Source organism: Podospora pseudopauciseta, chromosome 1, assembly GCF_035222475.1.
Source record: "Podospora pseudopauciseta strain CBS 411.78 chromosome 1, whole genome shotgun sequence".
NCBI classification, from domain to species: Eukaryota; Fungi; Ascomycota; class Sordariomycetes; order Sordariales; family Podosporaceae; genus Podospora; species Podospora pseudopauciseta.
The window spans coordinates 3,757,113-3,778,333 of NC_085892.1; the positions used below are offsets into that span (position 1 = coordinate 3,757,113).

The window sequence follows — 21,221 nt, forward strand, 5'->3', positions numbered from 1 at the left end:
GTTCACTGGACTAGATATACAGGCAGACTTGTAGACAAGACGATACATTCTTGCCCGAGTTTTGAGTCGTAGCTGCCTGTTGCACTAAGCATTGAGAACTGATGCAATGTGAGCACGCAACCGCGGGGTTGTTTGATTCTTTCCCGTCCGTCACTTACAAAGCCCTCCTCACTCACCAACCATCTAATATTTTCAGCCCTCAAGTTCCCTAAAACCCTCACTTTATGGAAGTCTAAAACATATTTCAAGTATCTGAATCATCCAATGGCAGACCTCCCCGACTTTGACGCCCTCCGGGGCAGGCACCTCGGCCTAATAGGGGTCATCTCCATGGGGGACATGGGAAGCGGGGTCGCGCGGTTGCTGATGGCGCATAATTATGCTGTGTTGACCAATGTTTCCGACAGGAGGTCTGTTCCTTCCCATTTTACGTGTCCTGTCCATACTGACACCTTCCCAGCGAGGACACCAAATCCCGCGCGCTCTCCGCCGGCGCCGTCCTCCTCCCCTCTGACGAGTTACTAGTCAACCACTCGGACCTCATCCTGTCCATTGTCCCCCCTGCCGAAGCCTACTCGACCGCGGAGAGGGTGGTGAAAGCGTGGGATAGGAAGGAGACGGAGCTGGTTTATGCTGATTTGAATGCTGTCTCCCCTTCTACCCTGCTGTCCATCTCCTCCCTTTTCACTGGTGTCAAATTCATCGACGGCTCCATCCTCGGCGGCCCCCCCTCTTTTGTCGATGGCAGTTGGACGAAACCGATCATCCCCACCTCCGGCCCGTTTTCTCTCTCGGATATCTTCCCTGGCCTCGGTGAGGTCCTCGGGGAAAAACAAATCTCCCCCGAACTAGGCCAGGCAAGCGGCCTGAAAATGGTCTTCGCCTCCTTATCGAAAGGTTACGCGGCCGTGGCACTCCAGTCAGTGACCACCGCTCACCAGTTGGGCGTCCTACCCGAACTATTGGAGTCGGTCAATGAACTCCAGGGTGAGGCAGCGGGGAAGAAACTGGAACAAGCTGTTACTGGGCTGGCTCCCAAGGCGGGTAGGTGGGTTAGGGAGATGGAGGAGATTGGAAAGACTCATAGGGAGAATGGAAATTGGGAAGAGTGGGAGGGGATTTTCGAGGCTGCGGCGAAGGTATATGAGCTTGTGGCGAAGGGGACGGTGTTGGGAGGGGAAAGGATTGGGAAGAGGGAAAGGGGGACGACGGTGGAGGGGGTTGCTGAGGCGGTGGGGGAGGGGTTGGGGAGGAGGAAGGAGAAGGAGGAATGAGAGGGGGAGGTGTGATATGGGCGAATGGACATGATGGGGGTGGTTCGATAGATGGGGGTGGTTCGATAGATGGCGGGGAGTTTGTCAAGTGCTGAAAGTTCAATCAAGACTACAAAGAACACTGCCTCGCTTATTTGAACTCCAGTTTCACAAACTTGTTTCTCTTCACATCCATGGGCATTGTTGGCAGACTCCATGTCTGTGTGGACTTGGGCAAGAAGAAAAACAAACGCTGAGAAATCAAACGCTGATGGGCGGGCAGGAGGAGTCGAACCTGGGTCGTCGCTCAAACTTGGGAATGCAATAACTGCTATACTACCACGCCACGGAAACTGGCTTCTGATTTCGGAATGCTAAAGGGCTGTCCAGTCTGGCCTGGGTTGTGCTAGGGCCAGAAAGGAAAACGTGGCGTTCCCGGAGCGGAGTCTCTTGAACTCTATCAAACGACGGACGGCTCTGGCCTGGCGCCACATGACGCGACCTCAAGGTTGAAGGTGATATCGGTACAGTGTTGTCACATTGCACTGGGCATGTTATTCCTCACTCGCGTGAGATACCACATAAGATTGTGGCGCGTCTAGCTTGGTCGTTATGGCGGCGTTCTCTTCCGAAGAGATGTAGACACCCTCTGAAGAGACAGCACCAAAGAGGTCGGGGAAAGTCTCCACCTCCTCTGACGTCTTCCCGCCAGATGTTCCAATGGCAAAGGTAGGGCGGTCAGAAGGCCAGGCCAGCTTTAGCCTTGTCTTTTCTGATGGGGGGATGGCCTCGGTGAAGAACTGGACGTAGGAGCCCGGCGTGACAATACCGCCGATGGCATCCTCGCGCTTGAAAGACCGGATAAAGCTCTCCATGTCTTCGTGCTCTTCTCTTGCGTATCTTGTGTTTGGATCAAGTGACAGGAGGCCTTGCTTGAGACCCCAGCCGCCGCCGCCGCTGACTATTGACAAGAGTATCAGAGCCGTCAGTCGTGGCAGGAAAGGAGATAAAGACTTACGGATCTTGCGCACCTGGCACCCGGCAGCTATTAGCCCGTCCATGGCCTGCGAGGTTTGATGTACCAAGTCCCACTCGCTAGATGGATCATAGTTCTGCACGTCAAGGGGGTTTGGGATGGGAAACTGATCGACGGCACCCTCGGGCATGATCAAGGCCCAGACGCCTACAGGCCCACTATACGTCAGCTCGTCCGACTCGGAGTGCTCCAGGCGCTTCTTGAGAAGTGCGGGAATGATCGCCTCAAGTTCCTTGGACGCCGGCTCTGGCTTGACCCCCACCTCGACCTGTCGAAGGATGTTTCCCAGGCCGGCAACAATCTTGTGTGGGCGCGTGACTGGTACAAGTGCTGTGTACACGGTACTCGCCGAGGATTGATCGTACCCTGGAAGAAGGATAGTCTGTGTTGTCTTTTCGACACTGGCCGCCATGCTCAGGCCTTTTCGGGCCGCAGCGGGATCATGGCGCCATTTGCTCGCAAAAAGAGCGTGGGACTTCCCGGTGGTAAAGATGGTATTGGCAAGAGGGACCGTGACCTGGAGAGGCTCTGCTTTTGGTTGGAGCCCAGGGAGACGGAGCTCGAGGAAGGACGGTTGCTGTGAAGGTGAGAAGGTCTGGTTGCTCCCGACTTCCCACAGACCGGGGAGCACCCGGGTAGAACTTCCGCGCAAAACAGACAAACCCTCGGAAGAACTTGGAGCGCCCTGAAACCGTGGAACTTCATCCACCGCCGCACTCAAGACGCTGAGCTCCCTCCCCGTCTCATCAGAGGTCGTAGCCTCGAGCAGCCCAGCCATAAACGCCTGATCCTCCAGCCAAGGGGCTAGTGACCTGGACACAAGAACCACAGCAGCGTCATCCGTCGACGAGACGCGCAAGCTCTGAGCAACAGCAGAAATGACTCTTTTCTGGAAAAGAGCGGTCGTGAGTGGTTAGCCCTGTTGTCCTTGTACCATCGGGCTTGCGTAATCGTAACTACTCACCTTCAACTCGGCTGTTGACATGGAGGAGGACAACTCTAATGAGCCAAGGCCAACAGTGACACACTTGTGCCTGGCCAGCAGGCTCTGTATCATCCGTCTTTGCTGACCGATATTATGACAGCCATGATGACTCTTGTGGCTGCTGCTGATGTGACTGTGGCCATGAGTGACAGAAACAACGCGTCGTCCAGGAAAAGACGACGACAGAGCCCTCCCCCCTATTACTCCCCCACCACAACCCGCTACCCGTCGGAGAAAATTAGCCGGCAGCATTGTGTCCCTCACCGTACCATCTCTCACGGGCGGGATTCCACAGAATCGAGAGACAGAAAATAGACCGAAGGTGGTGGTGTGGTTCGATCGAGGTGGTGGTGGTCGTTCAACAAGAGAGCAGCACACAAACTGGTCACCAAAATCCCAGTTGATCATAGCTTCCATGCAGTACAACCCTAACCCTTTGTCAGCGAAGGGCAAAACCACTTACCACCGCTGCCCAGCCAGTGACATCATCTCTTCTTGACCAGCCAGCAATTGACGATCCTGATCATATGCTCTCAAGTTTTCCAAACAAAAGAGGCATATCACAATGTAAATTTTGTACTCACCGCGCAATTTAACTCCATGTTTTTGTCCTCACCGCCTCGAAATCAAGGCTCACTTGTGCCTTTGTGAAAGTGTAACTCAACACCACCATCTTTCACCCAAGAACACAGCTATATAACCACCTATTCACTTCCCCCATCACCCACCTCTCCTTCCTCCCAGACATCATCTCATCAACTATCTTACTCAGCCTTGCATCTTTTAGCAACAAACCAACTCAAACAACTTTGAAAATGGCAACCAACTCCTCCCGCGGCAACCCGATCGGCGCCCGCGACGGCCCCAAGACCTCCACCGGCGCAGAGGTGCCCCCGATCGGGGAGGACACGAAGCAAGACCTCGCCGAGACCTCCACCGCCGAGGCCACCGGCGAGCACGTCCCCGGTCAGGATCCCACTGTCGAGGCTGGAACGACAGAAGAGGGGGCTGCTGCTGCTGCTGCTGTTCCTGCTGAAGCTGCGGAGGAGGAGGGTGAGCAGGAGGAGACGAAGAGCAAGAAGAAGCATTGAGTTTTGTGGGAGGGGGCGGCGTTGGCAGGGGGGTTTGCAGGAGATGTGGAGATAAGGGGTGGTGGGGGATGATGATGATGATGATGATGAGGGGGGAGGGGGGGGGGACATTCGTTTAGTTTCTTGCTCCAAGTTTACTTTGCGCTTGATTTTGGGGAGGGAACTAACTGAATTGAAGTCACTCGTTCTGAATCACTGTCTTGCGATGAGATGTGGATGTTTGTTGTGTCGTAATGTATTGTGTGTAGAGATTTGATGCGGTGAGTGTCTGCTGAAACTTCTGAAAGATGATACTTGCTGATTGGCCGAGTCACGCAACATGTTGGTGTCTTCCACTAACTCTTATGAACTCCAGATTTATATTACAATTCTTACTTCACATCCCTTACAAGGACCAATAGCACCAGCTCTGTCTGCCATCCATGTCCTACTTACTTGTCAATATCAAGAGTCAAACAGCACCTCATATATACCATTGAGCTGTAAGGTTGTGAGAAGAAAGCGCGATCATAAAACTGGGGACAGCTGTGACGTTGACGGCTGTGAAAGATGACTGTGAAAGAGATATATAGCTGTGAGAAATGACAGGTGTGAAAAGTGACCGAGGTGAAGAAATAGCTGTGAAAGTTAAACATGAAATAGATTGATGGCTGTGAAAAAGAAGCTGTGGAAAAAGTAACTGAAAAAAAGTAGCTATGAAAATGTGGTTGTGAAAATGGATAGCTGGGGAAATGGATAGCTGGGGAAATGGATAGCTGGGGAAATGGATAGCTGGGGAAATGGATAGCTGGGAAAATGGGTATCTGGGAAAAGATGTAGGTGTGAAAAGAGTAGGTGTGAAAAGAGTAGGTGTGAAAAAGTAGCCGTGAGAAGTGGTTGTGAAAGAAACAGGTAGCTGTGAAATGATTGCTGTGAAAAAAACAACCGGGAAAAGTAGCCGTGAAATATAAGGTGTGAAAGAACAATGGCGGTGAAGATAGACATGTGAAAAATTAGCCGTGAAAGAATAGCTGTGAAAAAGTCCATGTTAAAATGTAGCTGTGAAGATACGGCTGTGAAATTGTAGATGAGCAAATAAGTGCAAAATAGTCGGATATCTTGCTGTGAAAAAGGAGTTGCAGAAAGGTAGTTATAATAGAGATAGCTGTGAAAAGAGATTGTGGGAGAGACAAGTAGATGTCAAAACAACCTTTGACAACTACTTAAGAGCCAATCGTTGCATGTAGCCGTGAAGCATTGAAGATATGAAGACATAGGTTTTTTGTGAAATAGCAGTCCTCGTAGACAGCATCAAGATCTCTAAACAACAGCTTGCCTTCAAATATCTCCTTCACTGGTCACAAGATTGGTGTTCGTCTTTCTCTTGATGTATGGGAGCATACGACTCCAACAAAGCACTCACTCACCCAAAACCCACAGAAACAGTCATATCAAGTCCACATTAGTAGTCATTTCATTACCCTCCGCCTTCCCTTTCCTATCCTACCTTGTACCCTGTCCTGTTAACCAGCAACCCTCCTTCATCAAATAAACACAAAGAAGCCCCCCCTGCTATATGCCCTATCAAACGCATTCCCACATATCAACCCTTCATACCCCAACCGATATATATCCCATCCCATCCATCACATTACCACACACTTCTTATCCTTCTCCTTCCCCCCTTGCCCTTGACCCTGCCCCCTCTGCCAAGTAACATTATTCCCTTCAACATTCGTCCACGCAACCGTACTCATCGCATCTATCTCTTGCTTCTTCTTCCCCCTCCCCCTTCTACTCTTACTCCTAACCGTCATCCCACTCCACCCCCTCTTCTTCGCATCAGCAATGTTCTTGGCCGCCGACCTCTCTGCTCTACTCGGCTTCCTATTCAGACTCGGCACCCTCCTCGCAAACCCACTCAACCCCCCACCACTCGACGACCCCGGCACAGGGGGCGGATGATTCAAAAACTGATGATGATGTTGCTGCTGCTGTTGTTGCCCGTTATCTGACAAACTGAAAATAGTATCCAACCTCTCTGGCACCTGCCGTGGCATAAGTATGGACGACTGCGTGACAGGCCTAGGATGCCTCGGCACCGGCGCCAAAATCGGCGTCTCCGCCCTTTGTTGAGTTGACGAAAACGACCCAGGCGCATCAAATGCCCCCTGAACCCCCTTTGGCGTCGAAATAATAAGCGGCATGTCCTCCTGAGGCTGCTGCTGAACCAAAGGCCCCGAGGTAACAATATCCGACGGCCTCCTCGGCTGGGGCTCATGAATCGTAGCGCGGGAGTGACACGATCGATGATACGGCGGTGAACCGCCACCGCCTCCTCCCTGCAAGGGGAAAGAATAATGTTGCTGCTGTGATACAGGTCGTTGGTACGAGGTCCTCCTCCACGGCTGCTGAGGTTGCGGCAGATGCTCATCCATAGTCATGGCAGGGTGGGCAGAATGTGGACCTGCCACCGCCACGGGAACACGCGGTGGCAGCTGAAAGTGGCCAGAGAACCGATGGTTACCGTTCCCAAGATTCGAGATCTGATCGGGCCGGGGCAGAGGCGGGAACGACCGAGACATAGTACCGTCGGTCCCGTTGCCAGGAACAGGAGCCGAGTACGGGTAGCCGTCGGATACCGCAGCCGTGTTAATTGGTACTGGCTGCGTTGGCCAGGTCCTCGAGACGGACAAGCGTCTCACAGCTGGGGGTTCCTCCGACGCGACTACTGGTCGGTGACTCGGTGGCACCAACGCATTGGTGACCGACGAGGACGACGCCATATTCGTCTCACTAGCCCCTGGAAGGCCCGTTTCTGGAGAAACACGGGCAGCTTGACCGGCAAAGGGGCTGGGGCCGGAACCGGCAAAGTCCCCTTGACCGGCCGTGGGAGGTGACACAAACAACATGCTGGCTCGAACGGGTGGCGACGGATCGTTCTCTGCCGGGCTGCCACTAGGTTCTCGGGATACATGTTGCCTTACCGGTGCCAGAGCAGGCGAGTCTGGCGGTGAAACATCATAGATGTTGTCACCATCTAGGAAGCGTGAGCTGCTGGAACCTGGCCGCACAACGGGATTTTGCACCGAAAGCGACCCCGAGCTGCTGTTTCGTTCGTGAGAGGCCATGATTCGAGGAGGCGGCGGCAGTGGTGAGCCCATAATGCCTGCCGGGAGAGCCGGTACCGGCGGGATTATATCGAGCGATGGAAGTGGTGGGACAGGGGGAACGGGCGGGTTTGGCGAAGAATGACGATTATTGGTAGTGGTGGTGACAGTCTGGCTGCGACGGGGCTGGAACATAGAGGCTGACGACATGCGTGCAGCTTGCCTGTCTGCTGTGTCGACCTGTAGCTTGCCGTTATGGGTCTGAACACCGGCACCTGCAGGCAAAACGGCCGTGTGTCGAAGGAAAGCTGGGAGGTCGCCGGGGTCTTCTTTCTGGTACGGTGGTGGTGGAGGAACCCAGTTGTCCGCATCACTCTCATGGGGATGCTCAGCTCGACCATCAGCTCTGCGATATTCGACCGGTCCTGCGGCTGCTTGTTGTGGCTGCAACCGGCGGTTGTTGGCAGCGGCGGTAGCCGCACGGCGAAGAGTGGTCCCTGAGCGCGGGTCTCCTTGGGAATAGGGCGCATCGAGGGCCTCTTGTTCTTCGAGCATAGATTCTGTCTCTCCGCCTTCATCGACTGTCGACGGTGGACCATTGCGGCGAGGTGGGACGGTACCTACTCGACGAGGAACCAAGGGGTCATCCTCATCTTCCTTTTGTGTTGAAGAGGAGGGCTGGGTAGGCAACGGTGGTGGGCGAGGAGCAGCAGTTGTTGCGCTGCGCATGACAGTAGACACAGCCCTGCTGCCCCTTTTCTGAGCGACAGTCCTCCGACGAACGATGGCCACTTCGGTCTCCATATCACGATGCTCTTCCTCCAGCACTTCGGGCTCCCTCGTTCCTACGTCGATGGTAAACTCCTTGATAACCCCGTTGGTTACGCTGTAGTCGAAGTCGAGAAGAGTGATCCGGCCGCCATCTACAAAATCGATGCCCTCCTCGTCCGCGACAGAGATATTAGGCGTGACGCCACGGGCAGTGATTACCAATCGCTCTTTTATGCACGAGTCTGCAAAATCGGCCACGAACTTGACAGTGCTTACACCTTCGAGCTCAGCAATCTTGTATCCTCCCACGAACGTGTTGCGCAGTTTGTCGCATAGAATCTGCCATTGGGGCACCCGAGCCTCATTCTCCTGAACCCGTGAAGCTGCCCGCATCGATGGACCGCTATTTCGTCGTAGAAGCCCACCATTGCCCGAGTTGTTCTCCGCAGCCGCACTGGTGGTATCCGGCACGGCGTCAAGGTCCTCAGGAACACCATACAGCCAGATATCCTTCCCCTGAAACCCTGCCGAAACCAGCTCTCCATAATAAGAGGCAGCCGGAAGTGTACATGGAATGAGCCTGGTCTGCGATTCGGTATTGGGAACTGGCCCTGTGAAATAGGTTGTACCGTTCCTCAGATCGTCAATACGCACGGCTCGGAAGGTCTCGAAGCTACGGTCGTAGGTAAAAGTCCATGCTGCTTCCTCGTATTTCCCATTCTGTAACAAAACGGCGTGACTGCAATCCCGACTGGTGTTGGGAAACAAGATCGATGTCGTCCACAAAGCGCTGATATCATCGGACTCCATATGGCTTCCGGGGTCGTAGTAAGGTGCTGTGAGTATCACGGTATTCGGTTGGGATGAGTGAACTGTCGTCCCAAGAATTTGAGTTCCGTCAAACGAAAAGGTCAAAGCATCGACGCCATCACACTTGACAGCTCTCCGGTCGGTGGCCATGGCGGTCTGGTTCAGCGAAGAGACCTCGATTCCACCTTCGTAAGCGGCCGCTAGTACTGACCCGCATGGTGACAAGGCGATGGCGCGTGGGCTGTGGTCTAAAATCATGGAGTGCGTTCGCTTTGGTGGTGACTGCGTTAGGTGGTAGATGTCCACTTGCATTTCCGTCAATAGCACCGCGAGCATTGTCCCCTGATCATTGATACATGTCGCCGCTGGCCGCCTCAGAATCTTGAATTCTCTTGTTACTGCAATCTCGGCGCCTCTGACATCAACAACATGTATTCTGGAAGAGTTATAAGCCAAGATGTGATGGCCTTTTGGTGAGGCACTGAATTGGATGCCCTCGCCTCCGGGACAGGACGATGAGCTGATGGAGTTGGATATGACCTTGATGACGGTCTCATTGGGGCGCAAGTACGCTTCGAAGAGGTTGCGCTTCACCTCTTTTGCAAACTGTCGTTTGAGTTTTGGCAGGTCATCTTCGCTATCGACCTTGACTGGGCCACTGTGGCTCATGGCATACGAGGGGCAGTTCGACAAGTGATGGGCATAGAGATGCGCCTGCTGGGCTACGCTTCTCCATTTCGAGTTGAGCAGAGCCAGCGACGCGAATCCATTCGGGTCAGTCTCCTGCAGAATTCTAGCACGGTCATGTTAGACGCTACAAACACACGCAAAGGCGGACTGGGCATAGGGGGCGATTTCACGAAGTAGGAAAAGACTAAACACACTGTTGGATAATCTCGTCGGGTAGGCGTTCAAAGGCGGACGGTTCGTCATCCTCGTCGTCGATGATGGCGTCGGTAATAATGATGGGCTTCTTCTCTATCGAAAGCCGGCGGCCATCGCCCGTGTCCCCCGAGTCGTCGATCTCCATGGTGAGGCAAGGCTGATGATGGGTAGGAATTCAACAGCCAATTGTTAGGGAAAAGTGATCATGGTCAGTCAATGTGGCTCGCCATCAGGTTGTTTCTGATGATTTTTTTTTTTTTAGTTTCCTGGGCTGCTTGTCTCTCTGGCCTGGACTATTCTTGTCGTCGTACAGAGCGGCAGGAGAAAGGGGGGCGAGCGAGTCTGGCGCTTGCTTGTCTTCTCGGCAGTAGGTCTCCCGTATGTAAAGGGAATATGGGTAAGAAGGTTGCGCGGCCCAGCACCGAATTGGTGCAAACAGAGGGGAGGGCTAAGGGTATTTTTTTGGGGCGGAGTGTTGGCAGCATCAGCGAGCAGCAGGCACGGCAAGTGCAAGTTGCTTGTACAGAGTAGAAAATCGGCGGGAGCACTTTGCAGTTGGCCTGCATGAGGTACGCCAAGGCTTTGTAAGCCACCCTGGACGCCAATGCTTCGCTTGCTTGCTGATGGGATTCTAGCGTTCTGTCTAGGGAATCTCTACTCCGTAGATCACTTTGATAGATTGATGACAGAGTGAAGCATAAAAAGATCGGATGGTTGCTGATGATGATTGTCTGAACACTCTCTGTACACCGCTCGGTTGGCCCCCCGGAGGCATGGAGAGGCATGGCAGGAGGCATCTATCTTCCAAGGGAACAAGTGAGTGCGACATGCGACGGCTGGAACGGCCCCTCCACGTTCTCTCCCAAAAATGGTATTCAGGGTCCGTCTTTCTGCTTCGAGAATAAAGCCAAGTGGCGGGCGGCTCAGGGCAGGGAACCGCCGTCTTTCAAACTTCTTTGCAGACTGGACAGTGTCTTCAAAGAAGAATATCACCAATCTCGCAATCTGACCCCGAAGCTGGGTCCAGATGTCACCGATGGACTGGGCCCCTCTTGTCAAAAATAGCACCAGCACAAGGGATAGCGCTGTGGCTGGCCCCATGTAAAGGAGGGGCACAGTCAGCAAACAATTTCCATGCTCCAACAGCAGCAAGGGGCGAATGCGAACATGTGTTTGAGAAGGCCAAAGAGGGTCGCGTATCGCTCTGGATTCAGAGATATGTTGGCGATGATTCTCTGCCTCCCGCCTCTCTGCCCCTCCAGTGCCCTCCCAGCGCTAGGTGTTGAGGTAGTCCGAGGAGAAGGAGCCGAATGCTACCGTGATTGCGGAGGCCTACCACTTACGAGGTACCTTACCCAGCAACAAGACCCATTCTATAATTTCCTAGTTCCCGTTTAAACTGCTGCCTGCTTGAGAGAGTCCACTGCTAGTCTGCTTCTTGTCAGCTGAGAGTTCGGTCAATCCAGAATATGTCGACCTTGAAAATCTAAAGAGTTAATATTGCTGTAGGATGTGACCGATAAGGAAGGTGCTTCAGGCTGCAGGACAGACATTGTCTGATTTGCTGTGAAAGAGCAAGATGGAGGGGGAGAAAGGCTGTGTCTGTCGTTGTGTGAAGTTGGCTGAGATAAGCCACTCGCTCGCTGTGTCTTGGGCTGAAACCACGCTACGGGAACTCGGACCATTTGCCAAGAGATCAGCTGCCAAGCCGATGATCTGCAACTTGTCAGCGGGGATCGGATTTTATCTGATTTTGGCCTGAGGAACAGGGCGTGCATGACCAACAATCAATTAATTGACATCACGTGCTGTCGCGGCGCGTCGCATCTTGACGCGCTCTTAGTTCATTGTGCCGGGCAGGGGACCCTTTTTCGCACCTCTGCGTTTGTTTCTTGGGCAACTGACTCTATTCACATCGACTGAACGGATCAATTGTACCAGAAACTCGACGAAAATACAGCTCATCATGCCCCGCCAATCAGCCAGACAAGCTGCCCAAGCCAAGCCAACCGCAGAAGCCATCGGCAGGGTCGAAGAGAAAGTCGTCGCAACCAAAGTCTCAAAGGCAAAGTCGGCCGCCTCCGTTGTCGAGTCCAAGGTGGAAGTAAACAAAAGAGCCACAACCAAGCGCAAAGTCGACTACAACGAAGACAGAAAAGATGAGAGCAAGTCTGATGTCAATGACATCAATGACATCAAGGAAGAAGAAGACGACGAACCCTCCACCAAGCCAGCCCCCAAGAAGCGCAAAACAACCACCTCCTCCTCCAAAAAGACAGACGACAGCATGCCTCTCGCCGCCCGCACCCCCCTCAACACCCTCAAACTAGCCATGAAGATTGGCGCCCACGTCTCCGCCGCCGGGGGGGTTCAAAACTCCATCACCAACGCCTCCAGCATCGGCGCCAACGCCTTCGCCATCTTCCTCAAACCTCACCGAACCTGGAAATACCCCCCCTTCTCCCCAGAAACCCCCTCCCTCTTCTCCTCCCTCCTAAAGACAAACACCTACACCCCCGACATCATCCTCCCCCACGCAAGTTACCTCATCAACCTCGCCCAACCCGACAAGGAAAAATCCACCCAAGCCTACTCCTCCTTCCTCGACGACCTGAAGCGATGCGACGCCCTGGGCATAACCCTCTACAACTTCCACCCGGGATCGACCGGTGGCCTCCCCATGTCCGAAGCCTGCGCCCGGATAGCCTCCCACCTCAACACCGCCCACAAAGCCACCAAATCCGTCATCACCGTCCTAGAGAACATGTGCGGAAGCGGTAACATCATCGGCTCCTCCTTCTCCGACCTCGCCACAATCATATCCCTCGTCGAAGACAAGTCCCGCGTCGGCGTCTGCGTCGATACATGCCACGCCTTTGCCGCCGGCTACGACATCCGTTCGCCGGAAGCCTACGCCAAAACAATGAGGGAATTCGACGAGGTCGTCGGGCTAAAGTACTTGAAAGCCTTCCATCTAAACGATAGCAAAGCCCCCTTTTCATCACACCGGGACCTTCACGAGAATATCGGACAGGGATTTCTCGGGTTGAGAGCGTTCCACAACGTGGTCAATGATGAGCGGTTACAGAACATCCCTATGGTGCTCGAGACACCTATTGAAGTCAAGGGACCGGACGGCAAAAAGACAGAAGACAGGAAGATCTGGGCGGATGAGATCAAGCTGCTCGAGTCGCTGATAGGGATGGATGCCGAGTCAAAGGAATTTAAAGATTTGGAGGTGGAGCTTCAAAAGAAGGGCGCGGCAGAGAGGAAGAGGATTCAGGAGCAGGTGGACAAGAAGGCTGACAAGGATGCCAAGAAGGCGGCGCCAAAAGGGAAAGAAGGGGCCGCTGCTGCTGCGAGGAAAAAGAAGAAGACCGAGGAGGAGGCGTGTGATTCTTGTGGTGAGGAGAGCGAATAGAGGGGCCGAATAAAGTGTATAAAAAGTGTGTAAACTGAATATCTACCAAGAGGCATAAAAAAAACCAAAAAAAAGGAGGGGGGGGGGGATTATCTGCCTCGACTGTGCATGTCTATCATGTACAACTGTATAACCACAAAGGTCAAACTTAAACCCTAATAACAAGAAAACAATACTCTCTCACACCCACAACAAAAGAAACCCAACCGGTTGATGTGTTTCCTTCAACACACCATCCCTACCTCCGTCCCCTAGCCCAACCCTCCACCCTCCCCAACCCCCCTCTAAGTCCCAACCCCCGCTCCCCATTCTGCTCCAACCAACCCTCCATCCTCTCCCTATACCCCCTCAACCCCCTAACAAGCGGCATCCGTCCCCCCTCCCCCCCGACAAAATTCCCCGGATTCAACAACATCTCAAACAACCCCCCCCAAATCTCCGTCTGCCAATACCTCTTCAAGTTCTCCCTAATCCTATACCTCTTCCCCAATCCATTCCCATCCCTCACCCCAACCGTCTCGATATACTTCCCAAACAACAAACAATGCACTATCCCCGCCACCCCAAAATACTCAATCTGCCACGTCCACAACCTCCCCTCCCTCACCTCGTTACAGTCCTGACTCGTCGTCTTCCAATCAGCCACAAACTGAACATCATCCCTAAAATTCCTCATGTCGATCCCGCGCCCAAAATCAATCAACGTAATTCCCCGCGAGGCCCAACCCCCGTCACCCGAGGGTTGATACTTCGTCGACAGCGGTGTCTCATCACTGGGAAGGCGCAAGAGGCAGTTGTCTGCTTTCAAGTCACCATGCATGATCCCCTTGGCGTGAAGAGCCTCCACTGTGCGTAAGAGCTCAATAGTAAAAAACATGGCCAGCTGCTCGTCCATCACGCCCGAGGCTTCCCCGCGGAAGAGGTTGACCACATCCAGCAGCGTCCCGAAGGGGTGATACGGCAGAAATAAAAAGCATTCATCCTGGTAAAGGTGAAGCTCCAACGCTGGAGACAACGAAGCCGTTGCCCTGTCGTGCGGACCAAGACGGTTGTGCGCCAGACGCATCATGTAAAACTCCCAAGGAGTAGGCGGGGACTCCATCTTGAGTGCCTCCTGCGGGTAACGCTTGTGATGGGCCGAGGCAAAACGCCCCTTGCCCATGATGGCGTTTTCGTTGTTTTCGTCATCGTCGCCGTCGGCGTCGGAATTATTCACCGAAGGGTGAGAGTTGTTGACGAGATACACCGGGGCAAAGGCTCCGGCGCCGAGTTCACGGCGGATGGCGTATTCCCTTTCTGTGCCGGGAAAGCGGAGGGTGACAGACGACCCAAGGTTGGAAGACTTGTCGCCTGTGCTGGAGCGGTTGGCCCCTTTGCCGATTGCTTTGCAGTACTTTCTTATCTCGGCACTGCGGTCAGACTTCTCGCTGCGGTGGTCGTAAAAGCCATCGTACGAAGTCAAGGGAGGCTGGATGTTCGATAAAATCTCGCCTCGGACAGCGGTGTCGACAGGATTACACTGGGCATCCTTGATAATAGGCCCCTTGTTGTGGATAACGAGCGTCTTGGTTGCCTTGGGCGTCAGCACCTTGGTGGCAAGGGGCTTCGACGCCAACGCAGGTCTGGCCTTGGGAAGCAGCGGCTGAGGCACCTTGCCCTTGGGAAAGGCATTCTCATCCTCAAACACACCCCGAGCCGGACTGCTGAGCGGTGTCAGATCTTCCCCTTCCTCCTCATCCTCTTCGGCAATCATGTTTTTGTTGATCTGCCTCGACGGGGTCTTGCTGTGTAGCTCGTACCGACCCATATCAGCCGTGACATCAAGCGACATTTCCGTTCGTTCCGTGATGGGAGTCATGAATGGAAGACGGTTGTTAGCCGCCTCCACAGGATCCCTCCACGGTCGTCGTGTCGGCACATAGTCTTCAGGGGGTATAGGAACAAACATGGTCCTCGTTCTAGGAGGCTCATCCGGATGATCGTCCTCTTCCCCATCATTAACATCGATCAAATCGTCCGACTGGTCTTGATGCTGCTTGTGTGATGATTCCGACCACACACTGGCATTTTCATCACCATCACCATCGACATCATCCTCTTCTTCCTCCTCCTCATCCTCATCGACATCACTGGTTGAAATACGCCTAGTGCCATCACCCATGGTATAATCATCCGACTCATACCCCCTTTCGTCATCACTACCACCAAGAGGCTTTACCGGCTTGACTTCCGCATTGAAAATGTCGTAGATATCGTCTGTGGCCGCCTTGGTGTGCAGAGTCATAGTCGGCTCACCGACAGACTGCCTCTTCTTCTTCTTCAGCTTCTTCGGGCCCGAAGGAGAGTCAAAATTCGTTTGAACTGCTTCACCGTCAGCGAATTACCCCCTTACCAACAATCCCCGAAAATAAACTCACTGGTTTGCGTCTCATTCAATTCCTGCTTCTTCTTTCTCCTCATCGTCTTCTCCCCCTTCGGATAAATCGGCGCCCCATTCTCATCCAACCTAATCACATCCGCATGGATCGCCATCTTCTGCGGCTTTCCTCCCACATTCCCAGCCCCCGGGAAGCTATTCTCATCATTCATAAACAGCGTCGACTCATGCTGCTGCTCATCCTCCCACTCAACATCCAGCCACCCCCTATTAGCCGCCCAAATCTCCTCAAAACTCTTCTCCGTCCCCGGCTCATCAGGCGTCGGATACACAGCCCTCAAGTCCACATAAATCCTCTCCCTCTTCCCACTCGCCGGATTCACAGTAACCTGAACCTTGGTATAGTCAATTCGAATGTGCGATTGTGATATCTGCTTGTCCATAGACTGAAGTACATAGAAACGCCAGCAACAAACGGCCCACAAATTAGTCCTAAATTGATCAACACTTTTGCTTATGTTGGAAAGTTACGGGGCAGGACCTACCGGATCTCTGAACACCGCCATCTTGGCCCCAGCACTAGGCGGTTTCTTTCCTCCCGCCTTCAACGTCTCCCCAGCCCACGGCTTCGGCGCCATGGTGTTCTCCTTTTTTCTTTCGGCCATCGACCCAATCGAGTCCCACCCCTTCGACTCCGGTCCACGAGAGGACATGGCCGACGGTTCCGGCGCAGCATCCGCATCCGAGAAAATCGCCAGCTTCGACTTCGCCGGCCTCGCTCCCCCACCCCCAACACCACTCGTCTGCCTCGGCGCCTGAGGATCCCTCACCACCGGCTCGGCAGCCCCAAAAGGATCAGCCCTCACCCCAAGCACCTTTCTCTGCGCCGGAATCGCCGGACTACTCGGCCCATCGCCCTCCTCTTGCGCCGCCCGCCGTTGTTCAAACTCCCCAAACTTCCTCACCAACCTCGCCGCAGGCGTAGCCTCCCTCTCAATCCCCAACTTGTAAACCTCCTCCGCCTGCGCCCACCGTCCCACACTCTCCAACCACCCAGCATACTCCTCATAAAACAACGCCAACCCTTCCCCAATCCCCTTGCTCGACAAAAAAACATATCCTTCCCGTTTATTATCCATAAACCACCCCACATACCACAACCACAACCTCAGATACCTCCCATCCTGCTTATACCTTTTGTCATTGACCAACCCCCGCGTCGCACGCTCCAGCACCCCTAGCAGCCCCGACTCTTTGGTGTTTTGCGCCGAGGGGTAGGCTTCCAGAGTCCACTTTACGTACCGGTCCCAAACGTCGAGGGGGTCGTCGGACTCGTCAATGGTTTGAATCTCTTGCTCAAAAGAGGCTTTTATTTTGGAGTTTTCACCTTTGAGGTCGTCGAGGTTGTGATGGGGGGAGGAGGAGGGGTTGCCCCGGGGGGAGAAGAGCTGGGCGAGTTTTTTGGCGGAGCGGCCGGAGGAGAGGGATTGGATGTTTTCTTTGTGGCCTTCGATCAAGTCAAAATTGACCGAATCATCGTTGTCGGGCATTGTTGTTTGTGGTGGCCGAGACCTCGGCGGGGGATGTAGGTGTTGTTGATAAAGTCGGACGTCAAGAAGGATGGAAAAAAACAAAAAAAGCAAAGATGGGATATGGCAGGAAAAGAAGTGAGTCAACTGTTGCAAGATGCACTGCAAAGCGTGTCGTGCCCGGCGGAAAAAGGAGAGCGCGTTGGTGAAATTTAGGAGGGGTTGATGTCAGGTCGAGTCGAGGGTTGGTCGCGACCCAATCTGGACCCCGCTAATAAGACCCCCGCTGGCTGCTGCTGGGTTTCAAGTGTACAAAATATTTTGGGAGATGGGGGTTGTTGTAGCAACCAAATCGACAGGTGGTGCACAGTTGTCAACCAACATGCTGCGTGCGAGCAGGGTTAGGGTTTGGCCATGCTCAACTACCTGATGGGCAACCACACCTATGAGTGAGCAACCCAAGGGGGGCAAGCCCAGTTATGGTGCTCTATGCGCTTCCAGCAAGAGTGTCATGATATGTCCAAAACTCCGTTAAGTGTGGTTTTGCCTGGAGGTCGAAGCCAACCTATACCTACCTGGTAACCTACCCGCCCAGCTGTGCAACATGAGCGCGCGGCATTGGCAAGGAGGAGGCCCCCCCCCTCCCTTTTCCAATGAGGGATGAAAGCCTCATAATCTCCTCACAAAGACCCAAGAGCCCTTCATTTGTCCCCCAAAGCCGTAGCCAGTAATTCCCCATGGAATCCCTCGCCGCAATATCCCTAACAGGCAACATCCTCCAATTCACCCAATTCATCTCCAGCCTCGTCACAACCGCGGGGGAGCTCTACCAAACCCCAGTTGGCTCCTCGTCCTCCGATGCCACAGCCGACATTGAGACAACCCACCGTCGCCTTCTCAACTTTAGCGCCCTCTTGCAACAGAACCAGATAGCGACACCCCAACAATCAGCAATTGGCGTCAACGATGCAAACGCCTTGGCGAATGACCTCGCAAAGGAGTGCAAAGGCATCTGTGATGAGCTCTTGGAGATGATAGGAAAGTTGAGACCAAGGGAAAGGGAAGTCGGAGGTTAAACAGTAATGTCGCTGCCTTCAAAATGATCTGGAACCGAGAGAGATAGAGGGGATTTGGAAGAGGCTGAATAGGTTTCAAGACATTGTTTCTATGCACTTTCTGCCGGTGATCAGGCAAGTAGGCCGGGCATTTTTTGGCAAATCGGATTGTGCTAATTACAGGGATGGGTGTCTAGTGCACAACAATCGGGTCTTCTGGATACGGTCGAAACTCTCAGACAAGAAAGCAACCGTATGAAAATTGACCAGACCAAGAAACTCGACTCTATCGCCAAAACTCTATCCGAGGTAGCTTCAGCAAACAGGAACCTCGGCACGGAACTGTAGAAGCTTTTCCACGGCTCAAGGCAGGAATTCTTGGCCCCGGCTTCACTAGAGAGATTGTCATGGGGAATCAAGAAGCTTGATCTGACCAAAAACGACATCGCAGCCCTCGCAAAGGAGCAGGCTGTTCTCAGAAGCCTGAACTTCTCCTCCCGGCCGGTACGCCACGATAACATCCCTCTAGCTTACGAAAAACACGTTTCGCTGGATGTTGGAACCGCCACCACCGGACATTGACGTCGATGACGACCCTGCCAAACACCGCTTCTTCAACTGGCTCAAAACCGGGGACGGCATCTTCTGGGTCTCCGGCAAAGCCGGTTCGGGCAAGTCAACCCTGATGAAGTTCCTCGCCGACCACGAAACAACCCAAACCATGCTCGAAGAATGGGCCAAACCATTCAAGCTCCTGACCACAAGGCACTATTCTGGGCAGCCGGCACGCACATGCAAAAATCCCACGAGGGTCTCCTCAAAATCCTCCTCTACGAAATCTTCTGCGCCTGTCCCAGCCTCATCCCCGCCGCTTGTCCCCTTCGCTGGAGGCAGACCTGTCCCGAACGGACCGAGCAGCAGAGCACCGAGTGGACAACCCGTGAACTTTCTGAAGCCCTGCACCATCTCGGCCGGAATCAAGACCTCCACATCCGGCACTGTTTCTTCATCGACGGCGTCGATGAGTTTGATGGTGATCACCTCATGCTCTGCGAGATTCTTTCCAACCTCAGCCAGTCCCCCAACAGTAAACTCTGTCTCTCCAGCCGGCCATGGAACGTCTTCATCGATGCCTTTGGCAATAACATTGCGCGCAAGATCAGCATCGAGGATCTCACGCGCGAGGATATTCTGCGCTATGCAGAGAGGCGGCTCACAGGACACCCCAGGTGGAATCTTCCCCATTTCTCACCGCAGGACAAAACCGCCATTATCGATTCGATCACCGACAAGGCCCAGGGTGTTTTCCTCTGGGTGTTCCTCGTGACAAGATCAATACGAGACGGTCTAACCAACCTCGACACAATGCTCGATCTCCAGCATCGACTCGAAAGCCTCCCCACCGACCTCGAGCGCTTCTTCAAACACATGCTCAACCTCATCGACAGCGCCTACCACCAAAAAATGGCGAGCTTCCTCAGCATATCCGCCCATGCCAAGCAGCCGCTCTACTACCTAACTTTCAGCATGCAAGAGCACGAAAGCGAAGACGAGGACTACGCCCTCAAGATGGCAATCTCCCCAACCTCCCCGCCCGAAGAAGAGCAGCTATACGGTCGGTGCCGACGCCGTGTCAATGCCATCTGCGGGGGGTTGCTATATGTAAAGGGCACCTCAGTCGAGTTCCTCCACCGAACAGTCCGCGACTTTTTGCTCACTCGGGAAATGAACGACTACCTCAGTTCGAAAACGAAACCAGGGCTTTCCACTCCTCTCTCAACTCTGCGGGCTTACACAGCCTGCTTGAAATGCAGTGCACCACCCACATCGTCTGACTATGCCTCCTTACGAACGCGTCTCCTCAAGGAAGGTCTCTCGTATGCGCACGAGGCGTTGGAGGACGCGGAAGAGACAGCAGCCGAGCTGCTCGATGATATCGAGAATCTCTTCGTCGCGCCATTAGAAGACGGTGAAGATGCCATGGAGTGGACCCTGCTCGAACCGGCCGAGTTCAACGGCGATACCATCATCGGAGACGTTGTTGCGTCGGGAAATGAGGCATCCGATTTCCAGTTTCGAAAAGAGGTCCTCCGGACAGGGGCGGCAAAGTATGTCTCGAGGAAACTCAACGACAGTTTGTACTACTTTGACGACTTGAAGGAGTGGCCGCTTTGCTTGGTCGTTGAGGAACAGCAGTGGACCGAAGGTCATCTGCAAGTGATCCAGTGTCTGTTGGAGGCCGGCAAGGATCCGAACGAGGGGCACGGCGGGTGGCAATCGCCTTCGCCTTGGACAAAGTTTATTCAACGGACCTGCCAGGAGGAATACAAAGGACGACTTTTGGAGAGCAGTAGAAACGGACTTGTACTTGGCGTTTCTGTATCATGGTGCGGCGAGGAATGCTCGGGTTGAGTTGTTTAGGTTTGCTAAGCCGGCGGTATTGGATGCGATGAGTTGTTTCATTGAGATGTTGTTCGCGCGACATGCGAGACATTCTGATAAAGCCTTGCGGGTATTGGAGGCGTTTCTCGACCTGTCAGCTGGCGTGGATATTTCTGATGAGGTGCTGATCACTTTGTTTGAGGGAGTAGGCAAAACCAGGCCCAGAGCAACGAAGCCAAATCGGCTGAGGTTCTATCGAAAGATCACGGAAATGTTTGTGAATACTGGGGCGTCTTTGGGATGGGAAATGTCCTTTTTACTAGAGAATATACAAAAGGCATTTCCCGGCGTTCTTGGGGTGCCATTCTTGCTGTGATCGGGGTTAGAGATGATGGACAACCGGTTATCGTACCTCCTAAGAGGAAGGCCGAAAAAGAAGGGGACTTGTGGGAGAGGACTTTGAAGTGAACCAAGCGGACTATAGAGGAGGGGTTTGGCCTTCAGGAGTCATCATGTGATGGGTTGCTGGACCAGTAG

The 21,221-nt window shown here is 53.6% G+C and overlaps 8 protein-coding genes across 8 annotated transcripts; 4 read left to right on the plus strand and 4 right to left on the minus strand.

The window, feature by feature from the left end:
- Positions 1 to 264: 264 nt before the first annotated feature.
- Positions 265 to 1,274, plus strand: QC763_110460 (uncharacterized protein; the record flags this gene model as incomplete). The annotated part of the gene is made up of 2 exons (XM_062907638.1): positions 265 to 410; positions 461 to 1,274. The coding sequence occupies 2 exons, from the start codon at positions 265 to 267 to the stop codon at positions 1,272 to 1,274; spliced, it is 960 nt and encodes a 319-aa protein (XP_062770599.1).
- Positions 1,275 to 1,529: 255 nt separating this feature from the next.
- On the minus strand, positions 1,530 to 3,619 carry QC763_110470 (uncharacterized protein). Its single transcript, XM_062907639.1, has 3 exons — positions 3,254 to 3,619; positions 2,272 to 3,178; positions 1,530 to 2,214 (listed from the first exon to the last, which is right to left on the minus strand). The coding sequence occupies exons 1-3, from the start codon at positions 3,524 to 3,526 to the stop codon at positions 1,808 to 1,810; spliced, it is 1,587 nt and encodes a 528-aa protein (XP_062770600.1). The 5' UTR covers positions 3,527 to 3,619; the 3' UTR covers positions 1,530 to 1,807.
- A 470-nt stretch (positions 3,620 to 4,089) lies between these two features.
- On the plus strand, positions 4,090 to 4,365 carry VAS1 (valine--tRNA ligase; the record flags this gene model as incomplete). Its single annotated transcript, XM_062907640.1, has 1 exon — positions 4,090 to 4,365. One exon carries the CDS (start codon positions 4,090 to 4,092, stop codon positions 4,363 to 4,365), a length of 276 nt encoding a protein of 91 aa, XP_062770601.1.
- Positions 4,366 to 5,639: 1,274 nt separating this feature from the next.
- QC763_110480 (uncharacterized protein) lies at positions 5,640 to 11,249 on the minus strand. Its single transcript, XM_062907641.1, has 2 exons — positions 9,920 to 11,249; positions 5,640 to 9,828 (listed from the first exon to the last, which is right to left on the minus strand). The coding sequence occupies exons 1-2, from the start codon at positions 10,063 to 10,065 to the stop codon at positions 5,991 to 5,993; spliced, it is 3,984 nt and encodes a 1,327-aa protein (XP_062770602.1). The 5' UTR covers positions 10,066 to 11,249; the 3' UTR covers positions 5,640 to 5,990.
- A 637-nt stretch (positions 11,250 to 11,886) lies between these two features.
- On the plus strand, positions 11,887 to 13,341 carry APN1 (DNA-(apurinic or apyrimidinic site) lyase; the record flags this gene model as incomplete). Its single annotated transcript, XM_062907642.1, has 1 exon — positions 11,887 to 13,341. The coding sequence occupies one exon, from the start codon at positions 11,887 to 11,889 to the stop codon at positions 13,339 to 13,341; it is 1,455 nt and encodes a 484-aa protein (XP_062770603.1).
- A 238-nt stretch (positions 13,342 to 13,579) lies between these two features.
- On the minus strand, positions 13,580 to 17,268 carry BUB1 (protein kinase; the record flags this gene model as incomplete). The annotated part of the gene is made up of 3 exons (XM_062907643.1): positions 13,580 to 15,702; positions 15,759 to 16,164; positions 16,264 to 17,268. The coding sequence occupies 3 exons, from the start codon at positions 17,266 to 17,268 to the stop codon at positions 13,580 to 13,582; spliced, it is 3,534 nt and encodes a 1,177-aa protein (XP_062770604.1).
- A 716-nt stretch (positions 17,269 to 17,984) lies between these two features.
- QC763_0012460 (uncharacterized protein) lies at positions 17,985 to 20,714 on the plus strand (the record flags this gene model as incomplete). Its single annotated transcript, XM_062905242.1, has 5 exons — positions 17,985 to 18,311; positions 18,486 to 18,611; positions 18,675 to 18,806; positions 18,832 to 18,992; positions 19,034 to 20,714. 5 exons carry the CDS (start codon positions 17,985 to 17,987, stop codon positions 20,712 to 20,714), a joined length of 2,427 nt encoding a protein of 808 aa, XP_062770605.1.
- Positions 18,580 to 19,796, minus strand: QC763_0012470 (uncharacterized protein; the record flags this gene model as incomplete). Its single annotated transcript, XM_062905243.1, has 2 exons — positions 18,580 to 19,435; positions 19,706 to 19,796. The coding sequence occupies 2 exons, from the start codon at positions 19,794 to 19,796 to the stop codon at positions 19,071 to 19,073; spliced, it is 456 nt and encodes a 151-aa protein (XP_062770606.1). The 3' UTR covers positions 18,580 to 19,070.
- Positions 20,715 to 21,221: the final 507 nt, after the last annotated feature.

Excerpts from the sequence above, each read along its gene's own strand:
- QC763_110470 (XM_062907639.1), bottom strand. The coding sequence starts at position 3,526 with ATGCTGCCGGCTAATTTTCTCCGACGGGTAGCGGGTTGTGGTGGGGGA. Across the intron at positions 3,179-3,253 it reads TGTCAACAGCCGAGTTGAAG|AAAAGAGTCATTTCTGCTGT; the intron begins GTGAGTAGTTAC and ends GCTCTTTTCCAG. Across the intron at positions 2,215-2,271 it reads GTGCCAGGTGCGCAAGATCC|TCAGCGGCGGCGGCGGCTGG; the intron begins GTAAGTCTTTAT and ends TCTTGTCAATAG.
- QC763_110480 (XM_062907641.1), bottom strand. The coding sequence starts at position 10,065 with ATGGAGATCGACGACTCGGGGGACACGGGCGATGGCCGCCGGCTTTCG. Across the intron at positions 9,829-9,919 it reads CCCGACGAGATTATCCAACA|AATTCTGCAGGAGACTGACC; the intron begins GTGTGTTTAGTC and ends TGACCGTGCTAG.